The sequence below is a fragment of the Zootoca vivipara genome, chromosome 3 (genome assembly GCF_965207765.1).
Source record: "Zootoca vivipara chromosome 3, rZooViv2.hap1.1, whole genome shotgun sequence".
Lineage (NCBI taxonomy): Eukaryota > Metazoa > Chordata > Lepidosauria > Squamata > Lacertidae > Zootoca > Zootoca vivipara.
This window is the reverse complement of record NC_142586.1, coordinates 117,585,879-117,606,991: the sequence shown is the minus strand read 5'-3', so window position 1 is coordinate 117,606,991 and position 21,113 is coordinate 117,585,879. Positions and strand designations below refer to the sequence as shown.

The 21,113-nt window shown below is 48.9% G+C and overlaps 1 protein-coding gene across 3 annotated transcripts in view; it reads right to left on the bottom strand.

Moving 5' to 3' along the window:
- SCARA5 (scavenger receptor class A member 5) overlaps nucleotides 1-21,113 on the bottom strand; it is a 95,527-nt gene that overhangs the window by 9,112 nt on the left and 65,302 nt on the right. For all 3 annotated transcript variants that reach the window (XM_035110732.3, XM_088666982.1, XM_088666983.1), the window contains exons 6-7: nucleotides 17,585-17,683; nucleotides 7,943-7,999 (exon numbers count right to left, since the gene is read on the bottom strand). In XM_035110732.3, coding sequence (XP_034966623.1) covers nucleotides 7,943-7,999; nucleotides 17,585-17,683 — 156 coding nt within the window. The remainder of the gene's footprint in view (nucleotides 1-7,942; nucleotides 8,000-17,584; nucleotides 17,684-21,113) is intronic.

Below are 21,113 nucleotides of genomic sequence, written 5' to 3'. Positions count from 1 at the left end.
ATTGTAATTTTTATTGTTTTTGGTTTTATTGTTTTATTGTGTTTTTTTGTGTTTTCCTTTTGTTCCGTTCTTGCTGTTTTTTACAGAGGTTTTATTTTGTTTTTAAGGGGAGGGGTCAGGGCTGCCCGGGAGGGGGTCCCAGCAAGCAAAATGGCTGGGGCAGATTCCACAGGGGGGGATGCACTGGGACAACCGATCTCAGTGGTCACGGGTAGGAGGAGGAGTTACGCTAAGACCAGACCATGTCATTACCGAGGAGGCAGACTTAGTCGTTGTCTGAGGACTATCCCTGCCTCCGGGTCTGGTCCTGACCGGACGGATATTGGAATCAGCAAGGGATACCCACATGACCTGAAGGTGCTGCTGTGCAATGCCAGGTCGATGATGAATAAGACCACTGCCATTCACGACCTGATTGTGGATGGAGGATTTGACCTGGCATGTGTGACAGAGACCTGGTTGGATGAAGCCGATGGGCCCGTTCTTGGCGCTGCTTGCCCACCAGGTTTCTCTTATGCACAGCAACCCAGGCCATCTGGGCGGGGAGGGGGGGTTGCAGTGATTTTTAGGAAGTCATTAGTTTGCACCAGGCGTCCTATTGGTAAGACTGAGTTTTCTGAGTGCATGTTCTGGAAGTTGGGCAATAGGGGCAGTACAGGATTCCTTTTGGTGTACCGACCTCCCCGCTGCACCAAGGATTCCCTGCCCGAGCTGCTTCAGGTCGTGTCGGATGTGCTCCTGGAGACACCTAGCTTGGTTGTCTTAGGGGATTTTAACATCCATGCCGACACGACCTTACAAGGAGCCGCTCGGGACTTTGTGGAAAGCATGGCCACCATGGGGCTCTCCCTGAATAAGTCTGGCCCAACTCATAGCCGCGGACATGCCTTGGACTTGGTGTTTACCTCTATGGATGGTGGTGATCTGACATTAAGTAAAAGCGAAACAAAAGAAGTGCCATGGTCAGATCACTTTCTGGTGCAACTGGACTTCTCCGCAACCCTTCCCCTCTGCAGGGAGGTGGGACCGATTCGGATGGTCCGCCCCCGCTACTTAATGGATCCAATTGGCTTCCAGAGAGTGGTAGGGGATGTTTTATCCCATGTCGATGGCCTTTCAGCTGATTCCCTGGTGGCCCGCTGGAATGCGGAGTTAACCAGCGCTATTGACTGTCTGGCTCCGAAGCGCCCTCTCAGATTGCATGGAGCCCGGACAGCCCCGTGGTTTTCCCCGGCGCTGAGGGTGATGAAACAGTCATTGAGACGGCTAGAGCGCCGGTGGCGGAAAACTCATTTTGAATCAGACCGGACACGGGCTAGAGCTCAACTTCGAGCCTACCAAGTGGCAATGGCGACGGCGAAGAGGACCTTCTTCACCGTCTCCATCGCATCTGCAGAAAACAGCAGCAGGAGACTCTTCCAGGTGGTTCGCAATTTAGCGGAACCACCTGCTCCATCCGGGCCCAGTATGGGCCACATGATCTCCTGCAATGATTTTGCAAAGTTTTTTGCAGATAAAGTCGCTCAGATTCGGGAAGAGGTAGACTCCACCGTGGGAGCAGGGCCGTGGCGGGGGAGTGCTAGAGTCCTGTCTAGTCAAGTTTTGTGGGATCAATTTCAATCTGTTACCTCCGAGGATGTGGACAGGCTGCTTGGACGAGTGAAACCAACCACCTGTCTCCTTGATCCTTGCCCATCCTGGCTTATAAAAGCTAGCCGGGAAGGGCTGGGCGATGGGCTTCGCGGGTTGGTAAATGCTTCTCTCCATGAGGGAGCCTTCCCAGACCCGCTGAAAGAGGCGGTTATTAAACCGCTTCTAAAAAAACCATCTTTAGATCCAGCCAATATGGCCAACTATCGCCCAGTCTCAAATCTTCCATTCTTGGGCAAGGTGATTGAGCGAGTGGTTGCTGAACAACTCCAGGCACGCCTGGAAGAAGCGGACCATTTGGATCCCTTCCAGTCAGGATTCAGGCCTCATCATGGGACTGAAACTGCCTTGGTCGCACTGGTCGATGATCTCCGGCGGGCTAGGGACAAAGGTAAGAGCTGTTTCCTTGTTCTGCTGGATCTCTCAGCGGCTTTTGACACCATCGACCATAACATCCTTCTGGACCGTCTAGAGGGCTTGGGAGCTGGGGGCACTGTCATGCAGTGGTTCCGCGCCTTCCTCCTGGGCCGTGTTCAGAAAGTGGTGGTGGGGGATGAGTGTTCAGACCCCTGGGCTCTCACTTGTGGGGTGCCTCAGGGTTCTGTCCTCTCCCCCATGCTTTTTAACATCTATATGCAGCCGCTGGGAGAGATCATCAGGAGGTTTGGGCTGGGTGTCCATCAGTATGCTGATGATACCCAGCTCTACCTCTCTTTTAAATCAGAACCAGTGAAGGCGGTGAAGGTCCTGTGTGAGTGCTTGGAGGCGGTTGGAGGATGGATGGCGGCTAACAGATTGAGATTGAATCCTGACAAGACAGAAGTACTGTTTTGGGGGGACAGGAGGCGGGTGGGTGTGGAGGACTCCCTGGTCCTGAATGGGGTAACTGTGCCCCTGAAAGACCAGGTGCGCAGCCTGGGAGTCATTTTAGACTCACAGCTGTCCATGGAGGCACAGGTCAACTCGGTGTCCAAGGCAGCTGTTTATCAGCTCCATCTGGTACGCAGGCTGAGTCCCTACCTGCCCACTGACTGTCTCTCCAGAGTGGTGCATGCTCTAGTTATCTCCCGCTTGGACTACTGCAATGCGCTCTACGTGGGGCTACCTTTGAAGGTGACCCGGAAACTACAACTAATCCAGAATGCGGCAGCTAGACTGGTGACTGGGAGCGGCCGCCGAGACCACATAACACCGGTCCTGAAAGACCTACATTGGCTCCCAGTACGTTTCCGAGCACAATTCAAAGTGTTGGTGTTGACCTTTAAAGCCCTAAACGGCCTCGGTCCGGTATACCTGAAGGAGCGTCTCCACCCCCATCGTTCTGCCCGGACACTGAGGTCCAGCTCCGGGGGCTTTCTGGCGGTTCCCTCACTACGAGAAGCCAAGTTACAGGGAACCAGGCAGAGGGCCTTCTCGGTAGTGGCACCCACCCTGTGGAATGCCCTCCCACTAGAGGTCAAAGAGAACAACAACTACCAGACCTTTAGAAGGCATCTCAAGGCAGCCCTGTTTAGGGAAGCTTTTAATGTTTGATGGATCTCTGTATTTTAATGTTTGATGGATTTCTGTGTTTTAGAATTTCTGTTTTGTTGGAAGCCGCCCAGAGTGGCTGGGGGAACCCGGCCAGATGGGCGGGGTATAAATAATAAATTATTATTATTATTATTATTATTATTATTATTATTATTATTATTATTATTATAGTTTCCTGCAATGTACAAGGGAATGTGCTCTGCTACTAGCTCACTAGCATAAGCGATAAAAATTTAATCAATATATCCTCTCCTACTATCCTCAACATTCCCACAATCTGTTGCGCCTAATAAAGGAAGGATGGACCAATGGGCACAGCAAGGTTTCCTTCATCGGCTGATAAGCATCCTACGGTACCAAATTCTTAAAGGTAAAGGTAAAGGGACCCCTGACCATTAGGTCCAGTTGTGACCGACTCTGGGGTTGCGCGCTCATCTCGCATTATTGGCCGAGGGAGCCGGCGTATAGGTTCCAGGTCATGTGGCCAGCATGACAAAGCCACTTCTGGCGAACCAGAGCAGCACATGGAAACACCGTTTACCTTCCCGCTATAGCGGTTCCTATTTATCTACTTGCATTTTGACGTGCTTTCAAACTGCTAGGTTGGCAGGAGCTGGGACCAAGCAACGGGAGCTCACTCCGTTGTGGGGATTCAAACCGCCAACCTTCTGATCAGCAAGCCCTAGGCTCAGTGGTTTAACCACAGCGCCACCTGGGTCCAATTTCTTAGCCTTTGGGTCCAATTTCTTAGCCTTTGGAAAGTCAGTCTTTCTGCGGCCAAGTGAAGTGGTGGTAATAATAATAATAATAATAATAATAATAATAATAATAATAATAATAATATCCCTCCCATCTGACTCGGTTGCCCCAGCCACTCCGGGCGGCTTCCAACATACCTGTATATAGAAACATATATTTGGGGTGGTGGGGGTTGTAACTGTTAACAGATGTCTGAATGGCACATGGATGTTACTCTGACTGACTGCTACACTGAGAGAGAAGTTTTTAATGTTTGAAGTCACACTGTGTTTTTATATCTTGTTGGAAGCTACGCAGAGTAAGTGGGGCAGTCCAGTCAAATGGGTGGGTGTACTGCTGCACGATTATAAAATTATGCACAGCATGGAGAAAGTGGACAGAAATTGTTTCTCCCTCTCTAATAACACTAGAGCTTGTTGACATGCATGGCCCTCTGCCACGGAGGCTATAGCTGAGATTCCTACATTGCAGGGGGGCAGACTAGATGACCCATGGGGTCCCTCCCAACTCTACTTTTCTATGATTCTTTTAATGACTGTTGTTTTTGTTCCTCTGCATGCAAGAATCCCATATTTGCCGCAGTATTTCTTACAGTATGCCAGCCGCAAGAGGCCCCCTTCTCTCTCGCTCTTTTATTATTTTTATTAAATTTCCATTTCATAATATTAAAATACATCCTTGTTATTCACATTGATTTTTGCTCCTATGAGCCGATCGACTTCCCTCCTTCCCACCTCATGGTTTCCATAATTCCTTTCTGTGTCATAGCATTTGTACCTCTTCCAAGTTACATACCATTCATTCCAATTGCCATAAATTTTAAATAAATATAAAAAGGTATTAATTATAGCTCCCAAGCCGGAATTAAGATTGCTGGAAGAAATATCAACAACCTCGGATATGCAGATGACACAACATTGATGGCAGAAAGTGAGGAGGAATTAAAGAACCTTTTAATGAGGGTGAAAGAGGAGAGCGCAAAATATGGTCTGAAGCTCAACATCAAAAAAAACCAAGATCATGGCCACTGGTCCCATCACCTCCTGGCAAATAGAAGGGGAAGAAATGGAGGCAGTGAGAGATTTTACTTTCTTGGGCTCCTTGATCACTGCAGATGGTGACAGCAGTCACGAAATTAAAAGACGCCTGCTTCTTGGGAGGAAAGCAATGACAAACCTAGACAGCATCTTAAAAAGCAGAGACATCACCTTGCCGACAAAGGTCCGTATAGTTAAAGCTATGGTTTTCCCAGTAGTGATGTATGGAAGTGAGAGCTGGACCATAAAGAAGGCTGATCGCCGAAGAATTGATGCTTTTGAATTATGGTGCTGGAGGAGACTCTTGAGAGTCCCATGGACTGCAAGAAGATCAAACCTCTCCATTCTTAAGGAAATCAGCCCTGAGTGCTCCCTGGAAGGACAGATCGTGAAGCTGAGGCTCCAATACTTTGGCCACCTCATGAGAAGAGAAGAGAAGAGAAGAATCCTTGGAAAAGACCTTGATGTTGGGAAAGATGGAGCGCACTAGGAGAAGGGGGCGACAGAGGATGAGATGGTTGGATGGTGTTCTCGAAGCTATCAACATGAGTTTGACCAAACTGTGGGAGGCAGTGCAAGACAGGAGTGCCTGGCGTGCTCTGGTCCATCGGGTCACGAAGAGTCGGACACGACTAAACGACTAAACAACAACAACAACAACAACAACAACAATTATCAATCCTGCTAGCGTTGTTAATTGTTTGCAGTAAGAGCCCCCCTTGTTTCAGCCGGGTCCCTCACTCTTAGAAAGTATATACGAACCTCCTTGGGGCTTGGGCTGGGCTTTTATTTTTTCCACCAATGCCTGGATTGCACCCCTCCCCCCAGAAAGCAATCTGTAGCCCTGGGGTTTACATGCTCATTCCCACCCCCAGGCCCCCATTTGCATGAGACCCCAGAGTTTCCCTTGGCCTTTGTTCCTCTCCCGTGTACATTTGTTTTTATTGAGCCTATTACCTCTCCGAGCCTTTAGCAAAAGGGAAAAATATAAGGAAAAGAAATAAACATGATTGCTTAGGAAAACAAGCCCGCGAGCTCATGCAGCTGCACAAAGATATCATCGGCCGGGATAATTGGGACCATGTGTCTGTTAGAGAAATGGGAGATTTATGCCTTAGTCCAGAGCTCTCCGAATCTCCCTGGTTAAGGAAGGAAGAAGGAAAGAGAGACGCCCGTTTCTCATTCCATTTGCGGAATGGACATCTTCGAAACTGTTAGGCTCCAAAATCCCTTAGAGATATATATATAGCATGGGAGCATTTTGCACCCATTTCACAGGCTGCTGTCGAGTTGGAAAAGGCAAGCAAAATGATCCAGAAGTTGGAGCGACTCAGCTATGAGCAAAGTTTGCAGCATTTGGGACTTTTTAGTTCAGAGAAAAGGAGAAGAAGAGGCGAAATGATTGAAGTTTATAATAATAATAATAATAATAATAATAATAATAATAATAATAATAATAATTTATTATTTATACCCCGCCCATCTGGCCGGGTTCCCCCAGCCACTCTGGGCGGCTTCCAAAAAAACAGAAATTCTAAGCTTATGCCCAGCATGGGAAAGTGGGAAGGGAGAATTTTTCCTCCCTCTTTCATAACGCTAGGATACGTGGATGTTGGAGGAATCAGAACAGATAAAATAAAGTATTTCTTCAAGCAGCACATAGTTAATCTCTGGAACTCCCTGCCACAGGAGGCCGAGGTGGCCACCAACCTAGATGTCTACAATTAAGGACTAGGCCAGGCATCCCCAAACTCGGCCCGCCAGATGTTTTGGGACTACAACTCCCATCATCCCTAGCTAAACAGGACCAGTGGTCAGGGATGATGGGAGTTGAAGTCCCAAAACATCTGGAGGGCCGAGTTTTCCTATGCCTGTTCTAGCGCAAAGGCAATGCCCAGTTCAGCTTCCAAAATGGCAGAATTTTACAAAATTAAATACCTACAGTAACTTTTATTTTATTTTATTGCATTGCATTTATATCCCCTCTTTCCCCCCTAAGGAGTTCAAGGTGACAGGCATGGTTCAACTTCTCCCCTTTCTCGTTCAATCCCTACAACAACCCTGTGAGGTAGGTTCGGCTGAGAGGTGCAGCAACTGGCCCCATAGCACCCGGTGAGCTGCACGGCCGAGTGGGAGGATTTGAACCCGGGTCTCCCAGGTCCTAGCCACTACACAACACTGCCTCTCATTACCTAATTCTGAAATTCTGCACCGTTCATACTAAAGCAAAGCAAACACAGTGCAAAGGGGGTGGGGAAGGTAATCAATTACGTATCATTTTAGAGGACCGTGTCATGGACGCTTTAGTTGAGATTCCTGCTTTGCAGAGGGTTGGACTAGATGACCCTTGGGATACCATCCAACTCTGCAATTCGATGACCGAAAAGAGCAACAGCAAATACTGATGATATTCGCTGGGTCAACGTGGTGCATGTACATGGATCGACATTGCACTGCAACACACCGTTTGTAGTCTTTATGTTCAGAAGCAGGGAGAGTCCGTTGTTTCCTCCCGCCATTATGGTTCATTGTGACCATGTTCCGCATCACACGGTGATGTTTCTTGCAGAGCCCATGCTCTTTGCCAACTCTTTTGTTTCGAAATCTATTTGGGCATACCTGTGCGTGGTATATCTGCACGACAAAGACACAAATCTCCACCCTCTATCGTCCTTAAGACCCGCACGTACCACATTTCCCTAGAACCAAACATCTCCTGCATTTATCAGCGTCAAAAATAAAGCCCAACTCTATTTACCGGTATTTAAAAACTAATAAATACACTTCAGGAGAGGCCCCCGGGCCCTTAACAGCAGCAACACCTGCAGAAATTCAACAGGTGCAGCTTTGCCCATCGACGACGCTTTCAATGCCTTTTTCTCACCTAGCAGTTGAAGGCATCGGAGCACAGGCAGGAACAAAAGGTGGCAACCCACAGAGGAGAAACAAAACCCCATTTTTACCTGGTTCTCCGCCTCGGTCTCCTCTGTCCCCCTTCTCCCCCTTTGGGCCTTGGTCACCTGAAAGCAGAAAAAAGGCATCAGACTGCATGCTCTCACAGAGGTGTCTGGGAACACTCAAGTTGCATTATTATTTTACTAGTGTCATTCAGCCCGTTAAATAAACGGACACTAGAACATTTGGCCTGTTTCAGCAGCGGCGACGCGTGGGGGGGGGCGATTGGCCCCTCCCACGGCCGCCGCTTCGTCGGGGCGCTCTGCCGAGCCCAGCTGGGCAGCGGGCGCCCAGGAGAAGGCCGCAATTCGGCCTCTTTCTGCGGCGGCACGTGGGGGGGGCAGCTGGCCCCTCTCTTGGCCGCCATTCGTTGGGGCGCTCTGCTGAGCCCAGCTGGGTAGCGGGCGCCCAGGAGAAGGCTGCGATTCTTCTGAGGACCGCGAGGGAAACGGTAAGCAGAGGGGTGGGGGGGAGAGAGAGTGTGTGTGTGCGACGCCCGCTTGCTGCTGGTCGCGGGGGGGGGGAGCATGGGGGGGGAGGAAAAGGAAGCAGCCTCCTCCTCGCGCAGTGAGGCACTTGTCCGGCTGGGAGCAGCGGTTGGCGGCTGCAGGTAAACGGTAGGCAGAGGGGTGGGGAGAGTGTGTGTGTGTGCGTGCGTGCATCCAGTCTCTGCTTCCAATCCCTGTTCCGTGGGGCACATGCAAAGTAGCGCGGACACAGGGACACAGGGACTGGACGCAGAGACCCTTGCACATTATTATATAGGATATTTATATCCTCCTTTTCCTTCAGGGAGCTTAAGGGGCAATGCATGATTCCTCCTCTCCCCAGTCATCATCACAACTACCCTGTGAGATAGTTTAGGCCAAGCATCCCCAAACTTTGGCCCTCCAGATGTTTCAGACTACAATTCCCATCATCCCTGACCACTGGTCCTGTTAGCTAAGGATCATGGGAGTTGTAGGCCAAAACATCTGGAGGGCCGCGGTTTGGGGATGCCTGGTTTAGGCTGAGAGGCAGCGACCAGCCCAAAGTCACACCCAGTGGGCTTTATGGTCAAGTGAGGATTCAAACCCTGGTCTCTCTGAGGTCCTAATCCAAAACTCTAACCACTACACCACACTGTCTTTCCCAAGAACTGAAGCCAAAATGCTCCAGGAGGTGCAAGGAGTGGGTGGAGCTTGAGGACTTTGCCAGCTTTTTATTCCTTCCTGGTGGGCGCCAAATTGACATTTTCATTTCTCCGACTCAGGAAGATGGTCTGTGCTAAAAAAAAAACGGGTATACAGTGATTGGAGTTCTGTGCATTGCATCCTGGACAGAGATGCCCAGAAATGTTTTGATGCTCCCGGGGTAGAAAATGGCACCCAACGGCAAAGGGTCGAACCCTAGCGATGGCTGCTGACTACGATTTAAGAAGAGATTCAACAAATTCAGGGGCGATGGCAGACCACAAGCTGAACATGAGTCAACAGGGTGGTGCATCAGCAAAAAAAGTGAATGCTATTCTAGGCTGCATCAAGAGAAGTCGAGTGTCCAGATCAAGGGAAGCCATAGTCCCTCTCTCTTCTGCCTTGGTCAGACCACAGCTGGAAAACTGTGGGCACCACATTTTAAGAAGGATGTTGACAAGCTGGAAGGTGTGCAGAGTAGGGCAACATCTGAAGGCAGCCCTGTATCAGGAGTTTTTAAAAAATGTTTCATGTTTTTAGATATGATTTTAGATATGCTGTAAGTCACCCAGAGTGGCTGGGAAACCCAGCCAGATGGGCGGGGTATAAATAATAAAATTATTATTAGTATTATTAACACAGGATTCCTGTATTGCAGAGGGTTGGACTAGATGACCCTTGGGGTCCCTTCCAACCCTACACATCCATGATCCCATGATTCTTGTTGATGAACAATAGGTTTTTTTCTGGGTGTTGGATTTCAAATGTTTGTGGGACAGCGGTCTAGTGTCCAGATCAAGGGAAGTCATAGTCCCCCTCTGTACTGCTTTAGTCAGACCACACTTGAAATATTGTGTCAAGTTCTGGGCACCAAAATTTAAGAAGGTTGTTGACAAGCTGGCATGTGTGCGGAGGAGGCAGACCAAGAGGATCAAGGGTCTGGAAACTAAGCCTGATGAGGAACGGTTGAAGGAGCTGGGTAAGTTTAGCCTGGAAAAAGTGGAGACTGAGAGGAGATAGGATGGCCGTCTTCCAATATCTCAAGGGCTGTCACATGGAAGAGGGAGCAAGCTTGTTTTCTCCTGCTCTGGAGGGTAGGATCTGAACCCATGGCTTCAAGTGACAAGAAAGGAGATTCCGACTAAATACAGTGGTGCCTCGCTAGACGAAATTAATTCGTTCCACGGGTCTTTTCTTATAGCGAAAAATTCGTCTAGCGAATCCCATAGGAATGCATTGAAATTGTTTTGAAATTTTTTTGCCCATAGGAACGCATTAATTGAATTTCAATGCATTCCTATGGGAAACCGCGATTCGCTAGACGAATTTTTCATAAAACGCATTCGTCTAGCGAGGCAACCTCCGCTCGAAAAATCCTTTCATTAAGCAGAATATTCGTTAAGCAGGGCATTCATTAAGCGAGGCACCACTGTATATGGAAAAACTTTCTGACCACCTGAGCTGTTTGACAGTGGAATGGACTCCCCTGGGAGGTTGTGGACTCTCCTTCCTTGGGGTTTTTTAAACAGAGGTAGGTTAGCTGAGATTCCTGCATTGCCGGGGGTTGGACTAGATGACCCTTGGGGGTCCCTTCCAACTCTACAATTCTATGACGAGGCGATCAGAGTCTACCAGGGATGGCTGCACCTGTCAATTGCAGTCCTCTCAGTCTCTCATTTTTCCTATGCAGAGTTGGAGGGGACCCCTGAGGCTCATTTCGGCCAACCGGTTTTGTCCCTGCCCTCCTCCCTGCTGAGTCCTAGAAGGGCAACACTGAGACTCCGGGAGGCAGAGGAAGCTGATAGGTGGTGCCACTTCCTGGACTGGTTGTGAGATGGCAGGCAGAGCGAGGCCGGTGGGCCAGCCAGTGCCACCTTCGCCCTCATGGACCAGCCTCCACCTTTTCCAGCTGTTGCCTCCAGCTGTTCCTCCGCTCTCTGGATTCTTTCCTTCCTATAAATAGGACGCCCACCCCCTTTCTCTAACCTGCTGGCAAACGTTTTCCCGTTCTGGGTGGCATAGCCAAGTGACTCTGCATCGAGCGCAGGCAAGGCATGGAAATTGGCACCAGTCTTCCAGCTTCCTGGCGGCCGGTCAAAGGGTTCCCTCTCCGGCATTTTGCTGGCCCAAGCGGTGTTGTGATGGTTTGGCCCGTGGCTCCTCCCCTGCCTGCCCCCGCCCCCTCCTCCGTGGCCTCCTGCCATCCAGCGATTTGATAGGTGACCACCAAGTCCCATTAAACAAGGCCAGATCAAATTTTCTTTCGCTCCCAGCCAAGCTGTTCCCTTTTAACCATTCGGCCAATTAAAAGCATATGTTTTCTGAGCCTGAGCGTTTGTGTGGCTGGCAGGGATTCACGAGCCACTTTAGACGGAGTCATTGCACATATATGCTGGAATCGGTGGGTCAGGAATGGCCTGACCCCAAGCAAAAAGCCTTAAAGGTATCTTACTGGATCTGACCACATGGATTCATCCAGCCCTTGGGTCTCTTTCAAGCAGAAATCTTTCCAGCAGTCTCAAAATTATAAGAGGAAAAGTAGAATTCCGAAGTCCTACTGGACATCTCCTAATTTTATTCAATCTTCCATGTGACAGCCCCTGAGATATTTGAAGATGGCTCTCCTATCTCCTCTCAGTCTCCTCTTTCCCAGGCTAAACATCCCCAGCTCCTTCAACCATTCCTCATAAGGCTTGGTTTCCAGATCCTCTTGGTCGCCCTCCTCTCTGCAGCTTCCAGCTTGTCAACATCCTTCTTGAACTATGGTGTGTCCAGAACTGGACACAGGACTCCAGGTGGGATCTGATTTTAAAGAATTGGAAAAGGTTCAGAAAAATGATCGAGGCGATGGAGCGACACCCCTACGGAGAAAGGCCACGGTGTTTAGGGCATTTTACTTTAGGGAAAAGACAAATAAGAGGGGACATGGCAGAAGTTCATAAAATTATTCCTGACATGAAGAATGTGGAGAAAGAAAACTTTTCTCTCTGTGTCTCCTAACGCTAAAAATCGTCAATGTCCAGCAAAGTTGAACGTTGGGCAATTCAGGACAGATAAAGGAAAATCTTTCGGCACACAGCACAGAGTTAAACTACGGAACTCCCTCCCACAGGAAGCAGCGATGGCCACCAACTTGGATGGCTTTAAAAGAAGGTTGGATGATGTCTTCTAGCCAGGATGGCTCTGTTCTGCCTCCACAGTTGGAGGCAACAATAATTCTGAATCCCAGTTACTGGAAACTCCAGGGGGGCAGAGCTGCTCTCGTGCTCAGATCCTGCCCACCAGTTTCACTTGGGGGGCATCTGGTTGGCTGCTGTGAGAACAGGACGCAGGACGAGGTGGGCCCTTGGCCTGATCCAGCAGGCTCTTCCGATGTTCTTATGAGATTGACTGGCAGTTTAGTGCCAAGGAGCGCACTCCAGCGCAAAACAAACGCCCCAAAACACTGCTTTTTTATTTTTTAAAAGGAGCTAAGGAGTTCTCCCCACGGATACAGCCTCCCCATCTCCCCCTCACTATAATTTAATCGTGGCTTTAAGCCAAGTGTCACCATGCTTGGACCACTGGTTGCTAAGGCGATGGAGTCGTGATGGAGATGGTGATGGAAGATGGTCTCCAGGTACCTGTTTGGGGATGGCAGGAAGAGGAAGGGGGTGCAGAAAAGATTTCAGGAGGGGCGTTGTTTTTAAGAGGGGAGGGTGGCACCTCCTACCCCGGTACGTACGCCTTTCTGCCTGAGGGAAAAAGGAAGACCATCTGGCCTGGCTCTGCTCCCAGACCCGAAGCCAGAATTCCCAGCACAATATTTCCTGATAGGGTCCCGCCAGAGCCATTAAATATATGGAGCAGCTGGACACATTCATTACACTGGCGGGTGGGATGGTGCGCAAGTGCTCATGCGCCAATTCAAAACACATCTTTTAAGAACAACATCCATTTCTACGGTGCGGGACTTCTTATCGGCAAAATCTCTTGCAAGGCCAAGCCAAAAAGGGAGAGGGGCATGGATTTTTTTGGGGGGGGTGGTGGCAGAGAGAAAATCAGTTTTGCAGGTGCTGAAGGAAAAGTTGGATGCACAAACGTGGGGGTTTCTAGGGGGCTAAGCACAGCACCCCTACTTGCACTCAGAAGCCCTCTATAATTTGTGTGTGCTGAATGACATTTGCACCCATCGCAGTGTTGAAAAGGAATGCATTCAACAGCCAGTGGCAAATCCATTTTTGTTGTTTTGGAGTTTTGCATTAAGAGGTACCTTGGCAACAGTATAAGTTACTATGAATTGAATTCTATTAATTGTTTTCATAGAATTGGAAGGGAACCTTCCAACCCCCTGCAATGCAGCTGTCGTATACAGGGACCGAACCTGCAACCCTGGCATTATCAGCCCCACGCTCTAACTGATAAACTTCTTCTTCCTACTTGCCTTCTATGCTATTTTGTTGGATCACATACCCTCCAACATCCCGCAGATCAAAAGGGGGACATTTGCTTTTGGGTCCCAAGCTCTCACAGAGCGAGCTGAGCACCAGACCAAAAAAAGGGGGCATTCTAGGATCCAGGCTGCTCGTGTGGTTAGTGTGTGCTGTTTTGAGCTCAACATTTATTGTTGGGAAAGCGGAATGCAAATATTAAATCCCTCTAAGATAGAGAACTCTTCACATCTCCCTAGTTGGCCACCTGTATCATCTAGTCCAACCCCCAGCACAGGTGTCTCCTGGGTGGAAAATGCTGGTGTGCCCATAGCTTCCTTACTTAACCATCAGGCATAAGCTCCTCCGGGTAAATAAGTTGGTCTGTTTTTATGGTGAGGGGATTTGTTGTTGTCTCATTTTCGGTTTCCCGGCTTTCAGAATGAGAGCATTAGTGTGTTAGCTCACATCCTGCGAGTGTGAACCAGATAAGCATTTTTTAGCCGTTAGCGGTGATCGAAAACAGCCATCACTAGAAAAGATGCACACTTTTTTTGTGTAAATCACCCTTGGCTTGCGCATCCAAGCAAGTTAGAAAGAGACCCATTCTGTCCATTCCCCATCTAATCTGTCTTCTGGGGATGGAGAGGGAGATAAAACTTTCTGGAAGCGAAAGAGCCCCGCCGACCGCCGTCCCCCTGTGCCAAGGCAAATGGAGACGGGTAGCGCCATGAAGCCAAGATAAACTTTCTTCCTAACAAGGGAATCCAGCCGCCTTGGCCACAGAGAGTTTCCCAGGCTAGAGGAGGGAGCTGCTCGACGGGCAATGGAGTGGGGAGCCTTGGCAGAGACGCTGGCCTCCTAGCCTAGATCAACCTTCCCCAACCTGGTGCTCTCCAGATGCTTTCTGGGCACCACAATTTAAGAAGGATGTTGACAAGTTGGAAGGTGTGCAGAGGAGGGAGACCAAGATGATCAATTGCCTCAAACCAAGCCTTATGAGGAACGGTTGAAGGAGCTGGAGATGTTTAGCCTGGAAAAAAGGAGACTGAGAGGAGAAAGGAGAGCCATCTTCAAATATCTCAGACATGGAAGATGGAGCAAGCTTGTTTTCTACGCTCTGGAGGGTAGGACTTGAACCAATGGCTTCAAGTTGCAAGAAAGGAGATTCTGACTCAACATCAGGAAGAACTTTCTGACAGTAAGAGCTTCTTCACCAGTGGAACAGTCTCCCACAAGAAGAGGTGGACTCTCCTTCTTTGGAGGTTTTTAAGCAGAGGTTGGATTCTAGCCGTAGATTCTTGAGCTGTGATTCCTGCCTTGGGGGGGATTGGACTAGATGACCCTTGAGGTCCCTTCCAACTCTACAGTTCTATGACAAACACCTGCAAATTTGTCAAATCCTCTTTTCAAGCCGTCCCAGTTGGTGGCTATCCTGTGGGGCTGAGTTCCATTGGTTAACAATATTCAGCCTCTGTGGGATGTTCACAAGTTCTAGTGTTTTGAGAGCAGGATAATAATTTTTCTCTGTCCGCTTCCTCCACGCTAAGAAGAATAATTTTTATAAACTTCTTATCGCGGCATCTCTTCCTTGCCTTTTCTCTAAACTAAAAAGTCTCAACCTTTCTTCATTTTCTTGATCATTTGGATGGCCCTTTCCTGAGCCTTTCCCAACACAGCAGAATCCTACCTCACAGGGTTGTTGTGAAGATAGAATGGGGAGGGGAAAAAGAACCATGTTAAGTCGCCTTGGCTTTCCTTGGAAGAAAAGTGTGATATAAACAACAGGAACAATTGGAGAAGGCTTCTGAAAAGGCACAAAGGGAGAGGGGGGGACCCCTCTAAAATTCACCAACCCAAGAAGAAGTGTTTCTTCTCCTCTTCCTAATAGTTTTTATTCCTGTATCTATGGGAAGATCTCACAGACAGGCCCCAGACCAAGGCTGTTTCCCATCCCGCTAAACTATTCTGACAAGCTGCCCGAGGATCAAAACGCCGCAATGCGGGAGGTTGAAGGAGGAGAGGGGTTTGGGGGGCAAGGGGAGTTAATGAGACTCAAATGGCAATAGGCGCAGCATGAAGCCATCTCAAACATGCCGGGCTCAAAGCCAACAGGAAGCAGGAGCCAGGAATTTGGGCTGGTGGGGGGCACAGGGGGTGTGCTTTTTAGGCGGGGGGGGCAGGAAATGAAGGGTCCCACAATATCTGCGGCGCATATGCAAAAAAGTATGTAAACATTTGGTATGTAAAGGGCCGTGATAATAACCCTTCTTTGGATGAGAAAATTCGTCAGCGCTGATAATTCAGAGCAATAATTTAAGCGAAGCGGCATTTTCAAAGAACTCGTGACCATCCAATGAAGCTGAATTTTGGAAGGTTTGGGACAGATTAAAGGAAGGACTCCTTCATACAGAGGAGATTTAAACTGTGGAACTCATTCCCACTGGAGACAGAGGGTGAAAATTTGAGTAGATAAATCATGATGCCTCCATAGGCCTTCCTCTGAACATAACCCAACTTGTCAACATGCTTTTTCGTTGTCAACTTGGGATCCTTGGGGTCTTGTCCTTTAATGCCACCTTGATCGTGACCTGGTGAGGGTGGTTACCTGTTTCTCACTTGGAAAAGTGGGAAGAACAGCCCTCCTTCTCACTTCCTCCTCTTTGTACCGTCTGTGTTGTTTAAGGGTCAAATTAATTCCACGGAAGCTGACTTTTATCCAGCACTCTTAATTTGAGACTCCTGCATGGCACAGGGTTGGACTAGATGACCCTGGGGGTTCCCTTGCAACTCTACAATTCTATGATTCTACTCAGACACCATGGGAAACGTGGCATCTCTCTCTCTCTCTCTCTCTCTCTCTCTCTGATTTTTCTGGGAAGGGGGATGAAAGTGACTGGAGGGACTGGGGGCGCGTGCCCCTCACTCAAAAATCCAAATGTGTCAATGAGCCTGAAAAGGTTCTGGGTACCACAAATTGAGGAGGATGTGGACAAGCTGGAAGGTGTGCAGAGGAGGGCAACCAAGATGATCAAGGGTCTGGAAAGTAAGCCTTATGAGGAACGGTTGAAGGAGCTGCGTATGTTTAGTCTGGAAAAAGAGGAGACTGAGAGGAGATAGGAGAGCCATCTTCCAATATCTCAAGGGCTGTCACATCGAAGAGGGAGCAAGCTTGTTTTCTCCTGCTCTGGAGGGTAGGACCTGAACCCATGGCTTCAAGTGACAAGAAAGGAGATTCCGACTAAATATATGGAAAAAACTTTCTGACCACCAGAGCTGTTTGACAGTGGAATGGACTCCCCTGGGAGGTTGTGGACTCTCCTTCCTTGGGGGTTTTTAAACAGAGGTAGGTTAGCTGAGATTCCTGCATTGCAGGGGGTTGGACTAGATGACCCTTAAGGGCTATCACATGGAAGAGGGAGCAAGCGTGCATGCGTTATGATGCAGGATGAACTGTGCATGTCCGCACATGCGCAGTCCGTCCGAGTTGGCGCTGCTCTGCTCGGCTGGTGCGCTCCGAAGCAGAGAGTGCTACGGAGCAGTTTGCCGCCGTCGCCGCCCGGCAACCCGCTCCGTAACGTGCTCTGCTTCTCCCTGCTCGGGTGGAGGAGGCAAGGGGCGGGCCAGGGCCCGGGGGCGCTGCCCCCACCAGACTGGAGCTAGGGTCAGCCTGCCCCCTACGCCCCTCCCTTGCTTTGTGCCTGAGCTTGTTTTTCTCCTGCTCTGAAGGGTAGGACTCGAACCCATGGCTTCAAGTTGCATGAAAGGAGATTCCGACTAAATATCAGGAAGAGCTTTCTAACGTTAAGAGCTGTTCGACAGTGGAACAGACTCCCTCGGGAGATTGTAGATGTCCATCACTGGAGGTTTGTAAGCAGAGGTTGGATGGCCATCTGCCATGGATTCCTGAGCTGTGATTCCTGACTTGGAGGGGGTTGGACTAGATGACGCTTGGGGTCCCTTCCAGCTCTACACTTCTGAGATTCTAAGGTTGGCAAGCGCTGCTGTGCTGATTCCTCTGAATGCGGGTAAGGAAGACATTCGGACACTTTAAAATAGCGCATCGTACCTGCAACTCCACGTGGCCCAGGCATTCCTCGTGGGCCAAGGTCTCCTCGGTCGCCCTTTTGCCCACGCTGCCCCATAGGTCCTCTTTCGCCAGGGAATCCTAGATTCAGGGAGAGAAGAAGGAAAAGTCACGATCTGGTGCGTTCCTCGTGAAATTGCATGCTGTGGTTTCAACGGTGAACAATAGGCACCAACACCCCAGCTTTCATGCACCTGGAGACTGTCCTTTCTCCACACCCCAAATTCTGCCAAGCTTATAAAACTTATGGAGAGCCTGTGACCTTCCTGATATTGCTGAGCTTCAACTCTCCCCAGCCCCAGGCTGAGAAAATGTGGAGGATCCCATCGCTGCATGAATTTATGACTTAAGTCTTAAGGGATGACTACACAAACAGCCATGAGTCTGTGAGAAAGATTTTTGCTCTAAGTTTGAAAAACAAATGAGGGGAAAAAACAAACTCTGGCGCTGCCTTTTGCCAAGCGCAGAAGAAAAGGGGGGTCCCAACCAGGCGAAACCCGCAGAGGGTCTATTTCACCCTATTTTTAAAATCCAAACTGAAATCTGCAAGTTACATATGTCAGTCATGAGCGTCTTCTCGTTGCATTTGCAAATTGCGGCTGTAGTCCCAGGACTGACCTCTGAGCAGACATGGGCACAATAATTGCACATTAGAAGCAGATTCCTGCATTGCAGGGGGCTGGACTAGATGGCCCTCGGGGTCCCTTCCAACTCTACACGTTCATGATTCCATGAGAATCAGTTTTGCAAATTTAGCAGATTGGCTCATAAATGTAGTATCCTGATTGCTGGGATCGTTTTAGCCTCTCTGCAGTATTATTATTAGTAATAATATTAGTATTAATTTCATTTCTACACCACTTTATATTTCCAAGAAAAATCTCAAAGCGGTTTACAGCACATTAAAACATCAACAAAACAATCTGAACGAAGTCAAATATAGAGTATACAGTCAAAGCAACATACTGTAATTAACAGAAAGCTAAAATAATCTCTTAAAGATTTCAAAATAAAACATTACAAAGGAAGTCAACTACAGAAAACATATTTAACACAAACAAAGTTAACAAAAAAATCTTAAACATTTCGGGGGGGGGGGGGACCCAGCCATTGCTAAGTGAAGTCAAATATAAAAATGCACATTTAAAACAGCATAATTAACAAGAGGAGTTGGGTGCCAGAATCTCATGCCCACTTACTACAGAAATACCTTCCCCAGGTGGAAGGAGCCCACCTGCCTCAACGCAAACGAGGCAGTTGAAACTTGGAGTTATGAGGCCGCATTCTGGCATTTTCTCCACCCCCACTAATTTCTTTCTTTATTGCATTTTTATCCCGCCTTTTTCCTCACAGAGCTCAAGGTGGCTCACATTGCTCTCCCCTTCATCGAATCCTCACAACAGCCCTGTGAGGTAGGTTAGGCTGAGAGGCAGAGCCTGGCCCAAGGTCACCCTCTGAGCTTCATGGCTGAGGGGCGACATTCGAACCCTGGTCTCTCCCAGGTCCCAACTACCACTATGCCACACTGTCTCACCCACTAACTGCAGCCTGCCATCCCATTTGCCAAGATCCTGGGGGGTGCCAGGCATATGTTTTCAATGAGGAGGCCCTGCAGCGGCTTTGAGACCTTTTCCTTGTGCGGTAACAGCTCATTTAAAGCCCGGCCAGGAATCTGGATAGTTTAGAGTCTCCTTTCCAACTTTACGTTAACACAACATTACAGGACTCGGTGCCCAGAGGTACGATCCATGTCAGCTTTCTCTAAATTGCGAGGGGAAGACAGTTTGTTGGAGAGCCTCCCGCCCCGTGGATGTCAATGAGATAAGATGCTGAGGCCACTTAGCTCTTAATCTCCAGGAGCGTGGGAAGGACCCCTTCCTTAGGACAGATCACTTCTGACAGGAGCAAGGCCTGCTAAGATGCACAACGATCTATTAAGAGGTGAGATGAGACATTCATTCACCGAGAGGCAGTTGCGAGGAGCTGAAGTGAATCCTGGCACAGATTTTAATCTCGTCTGGATTCCTGCCTGCTCTGCTTGGAATGCCAAGTGGCTTCTGCTGGGGAGAAGCTGGTGGGCTTGTGAAGCGCAGGAGCAGTTGACCTCTTTTCTCTTTGGCGATCCCTCGTAGCCGAGTAAGATTGTCTTCCATAAACACGGTTTTCACAGTGAGTCTGTAAGTGATTGTGGAGACCAATTCTGGATCCACACGTCCTTCCACAGTGGGGACATTTGTTTCCAGGCGGGAGTTCGAGTGCCTTCAAAGCCCATGACACCTTTGGTAGAGGCTGTTCTCCAATTGGAGTGCTCACAGGCCAGTGTTTCCCAATTGTCAGTGTTTATACTACATTTTTTAAAAGATTTGCCTTGAGACAGTCTTTGAACCTCTTTTGTTGACCACCAGCATTACGCTTTCCATTTTTAAGTTCGGAATAGAGTAGTTGCTTTGGAAGACGAACATCAGGCATCCACACAACATGTCCAGTCCAATGATGTTGATGTTGAAGAATCCTTGCTTCAACACTGGTGATCTTTGCTTCTTCCAGTACACTGATATTAGTTCGACTGTCTTCCCAAGTGATGTGTGAAATTTTTCAGAGACACCATTGATGGAATCTTTCGAGGAGTTGGAGATGGCGTTTATAAGTGGTCCATGTTTCACAAGCATACAGTAAGGTTGGCCGTACAATAGCTTTGTAAGCAAGCATTTTGATTTCCCTGCAAATGTCCCAGTCCTCAAACACTCTGCACTTCAGTCAGGAGAAAGTTGCACTCGCAGAGCTCAGGCAATGCTGGATTTCAGCATCAATGTTGGCCCTTGTGGAAAGATAACTACCCAGGGCAGCAGTTGACCATCTGATGCAGAAGAAAGGATGGGATAATCAGTTGGCATAGTGAGGAGAACCTGCCCAATTCACTCTCTTTGAAACTATCTGCAGCTTGAGACTGTGCCTGCGTGGAAACATCCTCTGCTCCTCTCTTTTCAGTCCCCTTCTGGTTCTGGGAGGCAGGGGTGCAGGAGAGGGTGGGGAAGCACCTATCCCTTCAGTTGCCTCTTCCTCCTCTTCTTTCGACCCCTCCTGTGCTCCACCCTTCACCTCCGAAGCTTTTCCTGCCTCCGACTCGCCTCCTGGGTGGCACAGGTCCTCTCAAATCACTGCCCCCCTCTCCCAAGTGAGACTCCGGCCCCACTCTCCAACATCCTGACAGTCCTGGGCATGCAGGCTCATCTCACGTTCTCACAATCTAGAACGTGGGAGCCCGACGGAACCAAACCGAGGGATTAGCTTGTTCTTCCGCCAGTCAATCAGTTTATTATGGTCACGGAGAAGCAGTTTTAAAAGGGCAAACATATACAAAAGTTATAAGAACAAGCCGGAATAAAAAAAAAAGGGAGATGAGGTTGATTGAGCTTGTTCTTCTTTCCCCAGATATTTGGACCTCGGGCTGCCTCTCAACATTTTGGGGGATTCCTTTCTGTTGTTGAGGCCCTTAGCAGTCTGTGGATGG